General features: G+C 43.7%; 1 protein-coding gene across 3 annotated transcripts in view; it reads left to right on the top strand.

Moving 5' to 3' along the window:
• Positions 1-1,689: 1,689 nt before the first annotated feature.
• PMPCB (peptidase, mitochondrial processing beta subunit) overlaps positions 1,690-9,455 on the top strand; it is an 11,933-nt gene continuing 4,167 nt past the window's right edge. Inside the window, exons 1-8 of one of the 3 annotated variants that reach the window (XM_030554822.1) lie at positions 1,690-1,803; positions 3,440-3,580; positions 4,103-4,189; positions 5,021-5,150; positions 6,776-6,974; positions 7,316-7,395; positions 8,227-8,339; positions 8,853-8,996. In XM_030554822.1, coding sequence (XP_030410682.1) covers positions 1,705-1,803; positions 3,440-3,580; positions 4,103-4,189; positions 5,021-5,150; positions 6,776-6,974; positions 7,316-7,395; positions 8,227-8,339; positions 8,853-8,996 — 993 coding nt within the window. In that variant the 5' untranslated portion in view covers positions 1,690-1,704. Of the gene's footprint in view, positions 1,804-2,060; positions 2,142-3,439; positions 3,585-4,102; positions 4,190-5,020; positions 5,151-6,775; positions 6,975-7,315; positions 7,396-8,226; positions 8,340-8,852; positions 8,997-9,455 lie in introns of those variants that run through there. The other 2 variants (XM_030554903.1, XM_030554985.1) reach the window with 2 other exon arrangements.

The following is a 9,455-nucleotide window of genomic DNA, read 5'->3' as shown; positions in this document are numbered from 1 at the left end:
AGACCTGCTTGCTCGGGGATTCGGGGAACGCGAGAGCAAACCGCAGGGAAGGAGACCTGCTTGCTTGGGGATTCGGGGAACACGAGAGCAAACCGCAGGGAAGGAGACCTGCTTGCACGGGGGTTCGGGGAACGCAAGAGCAAACCGGGGAAGGAGATCTGCTTGATTACCAGAGGCTTCCTCAGGTATGCTGGGATACCTGCTTATTCCACGGAGGTCAAGAAAAGCGCTGGTAAGTGTCTACACTTGATTACCAGCGCTGGATCACCAGCGCTGGATCCTCTACACCCGAGACAAAACGGGAGTACGGCCAGTGCTGCAAACAGGGAGTTGCAGCGCTGGTGATGCCCTGCAGATGTGTACACCTCCTAAGTTGCAGCGCTGTAACCCCCTCACCAGCGCTGCAACTTTGTGATGTAGACAAGCCCTGAGAAAGATAATTTCTCTTCGTACCCTGCCTTATGCATTTTAAAATGTTTTTTCCTGCTTCCACAATAACCCTGTTTCAAAGCACATAAATAACCAAAAGCAAGTTAATGATCCTGGGAGTGAGTTATGCATACCCCTTTCTCACACAAGTAACCCAATAAGGATTAATCAAGTGAATAAAGACTATTTGTATTAATAAGGTTTTGCAGGACTATCTGAATTCAATTTTAATAATAAAGAGTCTGATCCTGCAGTCAATCTGAACTCAAAACATCCATGTCACTTCTATAGGAGAAGACTATTTATTTCTTCTTGTTACTGTTCATTGTATTTAGGAGTCTATTTTTTAAAATTTTGATTAAGATCAAAACTTGTTTGCCTTGTACAAATAGCCCCACTGAAGACATGCTGGTTTAGATGGACAAAATTAATTTGAAGTCAAAGGAGTTGTACCCATTTACACCAGAGAATCTGGCCCAGCTGGTCTACCTGTCCCAGTAAAGTAAGCAGGATTAAGCATTATGTACCAAATCCTGCGAAATCTTACCCTCAAGAGCAATCCAAATAAATCATTGGGACTAATCATGAGAATATACATTAGCAGGACTGAGCCGCACACGTGCCATTAATTGTTAAACCAGAAAATAAATGGCCTCATCACGAGCTTCAGATATTTTTCAAAGATTATTAAAAGGACATTGTCAACCACTTAAGCTCATTTAAATTTTGTAAAACAAAGTGCTGTCACGAGGCAGGTGGCGGTATGGGGGTGTGTGTGTGTGTAAAATTTACAAACCTGATCTGAATATAAATACAAAAGACGCCAATGAAAGCCATTTTGTGTTGCTTATTTTAACATATGTAATGAATTCCCTGAGCCCCCCTTAAGGTGTGCGCTGACAAGGCTACAGAGAGCAGCAATGTGCCCGGCCCACAACGTGCGGACTCCGAACAGCCAAACAGAGGCATTAAGGATTACGACACGGCGCTGCGGCTAAGAGCCAGATTTTCACACAGATTCTTAACTATCCGGAAACTCATCCTGCTTCGCCCCTTTAATTCGGGACCGCACAGAGCCTCGTTCTTCTGACCGCCAGGGCCCTCCGGCGCCCAACACTTCGGCGCGCCCGCTCCCGCCGTGCAGACAACAGGCCCGCAACCGCCCTCCTGCCAGGGCCGACCTTCGCCCCGCCCCGCCCCTCCTGTGCGCGCCCCCCGCCCTGTGACGCTCCCGCCGGAAGTCGAGACGCGCGGCCGCCCCGCCTCGTCTCTAAGATGGCGGCGGCGCTGAGGGCAGGTTACCTGGCGGCCCGACGGCTCCTCTGGGCCGCGCCTGGCCGCCGCCTTGTGCGGGGCTCAGCCCCAGCGACCCGGGTGAGTGACAGGGATCGGGGCGCTGGGGAGATGCTGCCTGGGCTGCCAACCCTCTGGCCGGGCCACAGGCTGCCGGCTGTCAAACGGCAATGGGCTTCCTGCGGCGCGGTGCACCCTGGGCGCTGTAGTTTAAGGTTATTGTCACGGGGTCGCACTGAGTTCTAGAACCTGCACCCTCCCATCCCACAGCCCGTAATCCTATTGGGTGCTGGGAAGTGGGCGGGCATAAGCCCGCAGACAGCTGCGGCCCGGCCCCCCCCCCCCCCCCCCAGCCTGGGGAGGAGCTACTGAGTCCAGAAATCAACTAAAGTTGGGGACAATGAAGAAAAGAGTAACAGGTGAGGGGGTCAGAGGACCAAAACTAGGGGACACCGAGCAGAGAACCCTGGACAGCGCCCACTGCTCCTCAAAAGCCTCCAAGGAGCCGGCAGGCAACGCCCAGAGGAACTCTGCCCGGATGTGTGAACTAATGAAAGAACGGAAACAGGCCCCACCGTCGTAGCCCCTTCTTTGTGGCCCCCTCCCCCCCACCAACCTCGTCTCCCTGGCGTTATAAATGCCCACTTTGGCCATGGCTAGGAGGAGGTTGACGAGGGGTCCCATGACTTTGTGGGGCCATGGATTGGGTGTGCATATATAAAAAGGTGTGGGGAAAAGTGCAGCCAGAAGCTCAGCGTGCTGGAGGGGAAGGCTAGCTCAGTGGTTTGAGCATTGGTCTGCTAAACCTAGGGTTGTGAGTTCAGTCCTTGAGGGGGCCATTTAGGGATCTGGGGCAAAAATCTGTCTGGGGGTTGGACTAGATGACCTCCTGAGGTCCTTTCCAACCCTGATATTCTATGATTCTGTGCACCAGGGTCTCCCACACACCACAAAAAGGACAGGCATTGGGAAGAGGGGTGAACCATGCCAGATACACACCTGTACTCATGGCTCCAGGAAGGAGCCACCAACTAGTGTCCCCAGCAGGCTGTGGAACTAAAGTGGAATACAGGCTGGCCCACTGGGGTCCCCCACACTTTGTAGTTGCCTGCTGTCCTCATGGGGTTGTCTGGCTGAGTGGGATCTGTGCAAGCCACAGTGCATGTGGCTGTACAGTTTTTGGCTGAAGCTGGAGCAGCCTGGTTAGTTCTATAGGCTACATGGGGTGGCATTGCAGGCTGAGCCCTGGACTCTGGGTTCCTTGAATAAAAGCATGAATCTCTGCAGATTGAGGAGCTGTAGATGTTGACCCTTCTGGGCCTAGTTCAGGTACTTATATAGCCCCTTACTGTAATATATAAGCACCTCATAATCTTTAATGTTTTTACTACTATTCCCCATTTTACGCATGGGGAACTGAGGCACAGAAAGATTAAGTGGCTTTTGCTGAACCCAGATTTCTCACAGCCCAGGCTAGTGCTCCAACCATTGCAATAAAAAAGGGTCAGCTGCAGACTGGTCCATTTTATGCCTCTTCATGCCTCATTTCTGGGCAGAGTTGGTGCATTTCTGAGGAGAAGAGCAGTGGCCACCAGATCAGTGCTAATTTTACAAAACAAAAATAAATAATTCATACTTCCAAGTTCAGGGACATGCTTTCCTGACAAGCATCATAGGATGGTGCCTACAATTTGTAACTAATGGCTTTTCTTTACAGTCCATACAACTTGGGACAAGCAGATTCAGGGCCACCAAGGCGGCAACGCAAATAGTGTTAAATGTTCCTGAGACTAAAGTGTCTTCTCTGGAAAATGGCCTGAGAGTAGCTTCTGAAGATTCTGGACTCTCAACATGCACAGTAGGTAACTTGTGAATGAATTTTTTGCTTAACTATAGGTTTCAGAATAGCAACTGTGTTAGTCTGTATCTGTGTTAGTCTGTATTTATGCTCAGGTAAATTTGTTAGTCTTTAAGGTGCCACAAGTACTCCTGTTCTTTTTACTTAACTATGTACATGTATTTTCCAAGAATATTTAGAAGAAGTTTTTAGCAACAGTTTGTAAATAATGACCACAAGTTTGTGTGAAGGTTAGGCTAAGCCTTTAAAAAGTAACTAGTGATTTTGGGTGCCAGACTCGATACACTGTAAAGAGGTCTGATTTTTTCAGAGCGTGGGTGCTCGTCACTTTCTGAAAATTGTGCCCCTTTAACTGCAAATTAGTTTACCCCAAAATTGAGGCACCCAAATCACTAGTCACTTTTGAAAATCCATATATAGTCTACTTATAAAAGGTAAAATCTTAGCCGAAGTAAGAACCAGCAAAACAATGCCAATGCTATCTTCAATTAGATAGTAAGATTAATGTTTGTTTTTAATAAGGTTGGTCTTTGGATTGATGCTGGAAGCAGGTATGAAAATGAGAAGAACAATGGAACAGCTCACTTTCTGGAACATATGGCTTTCAAGGTAAGTATTAAAACTAGTTTTCAAATGCTTTTAAAATTAAAATTGTTTACTGATCTTTAAGGATAACTATGGAGACTCCTTACAACTGAATTCAGTCTATCACTTTTCAAAATCACTAGCAAAACACAAGTAATTTGGATTTTTGTCCAGAATAAAAATCAAGGATGCAGTAGTCCTGGCCTCAATGAAGTTGCTGGCAAAGTTGCTGTTGACTTCAGTGAAGCCAGAATTTCACCTCAGATCTGTATGGCTTCACCTGTATATTTGCATGTGCTGCTGTAGCCTTGCCTGAAAGAACAATTTCATGTTCAATCTATTTGAAACAAAAAACAAACAAACAAAATGGCTGACAGGAGGAATTCAAGAATGATAGATCTGTTAGTTTCAGGAATTAGTTCTGCATGTTATTTCAGCATTTTAAAATTGACAATTTGAGTGTTTAGTGAGATGCAGTCAACAACACTGGTCTGAGGTGTTGTGCAACCTTCTTTCCATATTTTTTCCACTATGTTTAAATTCTGAACTGATCCACTCCTGCTGACACCTGAGATTAGTTAAATTCAGCATGACTCAACTCTACCAATCTTTGTAGGAGACAAATAGGCACTCTGTCCCCAAGTTAATTTTTATTTGGGATCTGTCTTTAAACTTAGTTTTCCAGTGGGGAAAGACCAATGTGCTAGCCTTCCCCCCTCAAACCAGTTGTTTCTCTTGTGCTCAAATCAGCTATTTTTAAAAAATAAACCCTTACTATTCCCCATGTGCAAAAGCTACTTTGTGTGTAGGTACCTTCTAGAGTGCAAGTAAACAATTTTTTTTCTTTAATTTCAGGGGACAAAAAAGAGATCTCAGTTAGACCTGGAACTAGAGATTGAAAACATGGGAGCTCATCTTAATGCCTACACATCCAGAGAACAAACTGTGTATTATGCAAAGGCTTTCTCAAAGGACTTGCCAAGAGGTAACTGCTTCTGTTCTGCAGAATTTCTGAAGGAGCATCTTTCCTAAAGATTGAAGATTGTGAGGAGGGGACCAACAAGGAATTAAATGAGCTGACAAGTCTCTAAAAAGCAGAAATGAGAGAACAGTGCCTCTACAGTGTGCTTCCCACCTCCCTTCCTTGGCAGCCTCTCTGCTGAAACTCCATGGGGAAGAGGCTTAGCAGGTTTGGAGAGGAGCATTTCAGCATTGTAACCCATGCTTGGCACGTCTCTTTGGGACCAAGTGTCTCTCCTTTGGGGCTAAAGATGTGAAATTCTCACTCCGCTGCAGATCTGAGAGAGAGGCAGACTTTGCAGATCATGTTCCCTGCCCCTATTTTGGCTCCTTTGTCCTTCTGAGGGAACTTTTTTTCAAACTCTAAAGTGAACCTCCCAGTGTATCTTGGGCACTCTGTGCCCCTCCAGTGTGTTTGACCTTGGGAAGGTATGATAGGGCCCTGGATATTTGTATTGTGGTTAGAGACAAATAGCTTAAGTTAAACATTGTGAAAAAGAAGCTTACAAGAAGAGAGAAACAAAGTGCTGCCAGTTGAAGAACAAGCTATATTTTTGTTTAGTTTTGTCTAGTTGTTCATTTCTGGTATGTCTAAGTGAATTGTCTTACTCCATAAGTGTTCATATGAAATAAAATAATTCATATTGACAATTCTTTGATGAGAATACTAAATTGCTCAAGATAGTTTAGACCAAAGCAGACTGTGAAGAACTTCAAAAAGATCTCACAAAACTAAGTGATTGGGCAACAAGATGGCAAATGAAATTTCATGTGGATAAATGTAAAGTAATGCACATTGGAAAAAATAACCCCAAGTATACGTACAATATGTTGGAGGGTAATTTAGCTACAACTAATCAGAAAAGAGATCTTGGAGTCATTGTGGATAGTTCTCTGAAGACATCCCCACAGTGTGCAGTGGCGGTCAAAAAAGCAAACAGGATGTTAGAATCATTACAAAAGGGATAGAGAATAAGACAGAGAATATCTTATTGCCCTTATATAAATCCATGGTACACCCACATCTTGAATACTGTGTACAGATGTGGTCTCCTCATCTCTGAACCTTTTGTAATGCCAGTATATATTTTTTGAGAAGGGCAACTAAAATGATTAGGGGTTTGGAACGGGTCTCATATGAGGAGCAATTAAAGATTCTAGGACTTTTCAGCTTGGAAAAGAGGAGAATAAGGGGGGATATGATAGAGATATATAAAATCATGAGTGGTGTGGAGAAAGTGAATAAGGAAAAGTTATTTACTTGTTCCCATAATATGAGAACTAGGGACCACCAAATGAAATTAATGGGCAGCATTATGTTCTTAGTAGTTTTAGAAATCCCTGAAGAACACACATTCTCTCTGAGAAGGGCACTAAAGTTTTCCTAAAACAAATATTACAAAATAAGATTACACTATGTGAAGTTTATTTTCAATTTCCTGTTAGATCTTTCTTCCTGTACTCTATGCTAACAGTTCTGCCCACTTATAATATGTATTTGAGCTGCTTATTTGATTACGATATAGTGAGCTGAAGGTTCTAGTGTTGCTGAAGCACACTTGTCCCCCATCCCTTTGTGTTTTCTGCTAGCTGTGGAGATTCTTGCTGACATCATACAGAACAGTACACTGGGGGAAGCAGAGATCGAGCGGGAGCGAGGAGTTATCCTTCGAGAGATGCAGGAAGTTGAAACCAATTTGCAGGAAGTTGTCTTTGATTATCTTCATGCCACAGCCTATCAGAACACTACACTGGGACGGACAATATTAGGACCCACTGAAAACATCAAGTAATTCCAGCTTCTATTTCTTCTTTGTCTTAATTTCATGGTTACTTTCCAGTATTTGAAAACTAAACTTAAGGATAAATGGAACAATTTCTGTTCTCTTTTTGCCTTATGAAGTGTTTGGGGTTGCACAAGGTGGAATTGCAAGTGGAATTTACCCTGAATGCCTTCCCCTCAATCATACGTGTTTGCTTTGGACACGATTACAATGTGAAACTTCTGTTTCTTAGAACTTATCTACACTTAAAACGCTGCAGTGGCACAGCTACGTCGCTGAAACGCATCAGTGTAGACACTACCTATGCTGACAGGAGGTGTAGTTATTTTCTTCTTTACCACTACAGATCCATAAATCGCAATGACTTGGTGGAGTACATAACAACACATTATAAAGGACCTAGGATAGTGCTGGCTGCTGCTGGAGGTTAGTATGAGACATGCATCACAGCAAGCACTTGGAAATAAGTTTAAAAACACAGCACTTTAACTTTGTTGAGATCAAAGATCAAACACAGAAATATGACTTATCCACTACTTAATAGGTCATAGAAGTCCTATTGTTAGCCCTCAAAGTTCTGTGTATCTGCATCTCATCTGTTGTGTTTTTCCTCCCAGTAATCTTCCAGGGACACACTTAAATTTATCTTTAGGCAAGGAGGGTGCTTCGCTTTAAACGGAGAGGCTTTTGCAAGTGTAAGAGGACAGTGTGACAGAGCGCACAAAGCCAGAAATGTAGGAAGGAGATGGTGTTCAGAATGGGAGAGGGAATAAGAAAATAGAAAGGTGAGGTGAGATTATGTAAGGCCAGGGCCGCCCAAAGGATCCAGGGGGCCTGGGGCAAAGCAATTTCGGGGGCCCCTTCCATTAAAAAAAATGTTGTAATACCATAGAATACTATATTTTTGTGGGGGGCCCTCTGGGGACTGGAGCAAATTGCTCCACTTGCCCCCCACCTCTGGGCAGCCCTGTGTAGGACCTTGAAGTTGAGAACAAGGAGCTTGTGTTTGGTGCTGTATAAGATAGAGGAGGCAAGAAAGGTAATGAAGATAATTATTTTAGCAATGGCATTTAGTGAAGTGGAAAAGGTGGGTGGGAAATCAGAAATGTACAATAATCTCTTTGGGAGAGAACCAAAGGTCATGATGGATTGTTGTAACTCTGGCATCTTAGCTGAAGCTTTTTAACTTCTGTGAAAAATGATCTTCTTAGATGATATGTTTTTTAAAACTGCTCTATATGAAACTCTCTTGTTCAGGAGTCTCTCATGATGAATTGCTTGATTTAGCAAATTATCATTTTGGTAACTTACCATCTACTCAGGAAGGAGGAATCCCAGCCCTACCCCCTTGCAAATTCACAGGTAGTGAGGTAAGCACTGAGATTGCTTTTTGCCTTTTCAGGTTAATCAGATCAACAAGCAACACTGAGTAATGAGTTGTCTGGTGTGATCTTGAGTTTCTAGTGTGTCTTTCAAAGCTTCTAAGCACCGATCGCTCCCATTGAAGTTAATAGAAGCAGCTGATGCTCACCATCCTTGAAAATCATCCTGTTCACTTAATATATTTCTGGGCAAGGGGTTTTTAAAGGTTACAGCAGAGGACTGGAACTTGGAACTCCTGTTTTCTGTTCCCAGCTCTGCCCCATCTCTGATAAATCACTTTGCCATCCTATGTCGTCTTAATCATCTGCAAAATGACTATAATGACTTCCTTACACACGGCATTAGGCTTATGCAGACAGTTAAGAGTATTATTGAGTAAAGCTTTTCATGCTTTGCACTAGATTCTATTTGAAAGTTCCTAGTTTCCTTCATTTGAATAAATGTACCCACTGTGGTATGTTTGCAGCATTACATTTGAAGTTAACGTTTTTGTGATTCAGATTCGTATACGAGATGACAAGATGCCTTTGGCACACATCGCAATAGCTGTCGAAGCAGTTGGCTGGTCTCACCCAGATACAATTCCCCTTATGGTAGCAAATACTCTGATAGGCAACTGGGATCGTTCCTTTGGAGGAGGTGTGGTGAGTAAACCTCAAGGCACTTTGATGAAGGTTGACTATACCAGTAAGAGGTGTTTAGTTCAGTTATTTGCCAGCATCAGTACACTTCACAAATTCCACCTTGTCTGGGATGGAATCGAGTTTCCTGGGTATTTCTATCAGTGTTTTTAAAAAAAAAAAAAAAAAAAATCAAAATCTAACTCCGTGGTCTCTGAATGCATTCTGTTGCCATGTGACATGAGAATTTGGGCACAGGTGCATTTGGGAAATGGCACACTGAGTCACCAAAGTGGAGGAGCCCTCATACAGCCTAAAAACCTATAGTGAAAACAAGTTGGAAAAACTAAATAGGCTCCAAAGCTGTATGCAATGAATATCCCAGTGCCTGCTCCCTCTCTAGCTATTTTTTTGGGCTTTAAAAAAAAAAAAAATCTTTGCAGTTTAAAACTGACAAATTCAGGCTGTCACTTGGAGAGTGAA

This window comes from Gopherus evgoodei, chromosome 1 (assembly GCF_007399415.2).
Source record: "Gopherus evgoodei ecotype Sinaloan lineage chromosome 1, rGopEvg1_v1.p, whole genome shotgun sequence".
Lineage (NCBI taxonomy): Eukaryota > Metazoa > Chordata > Testudines > Testudinidae > Gopherus > Gopherus evgoodei.
This window is presented reverse-complemented; position numbering and strand designations above follow the sequence as displayed.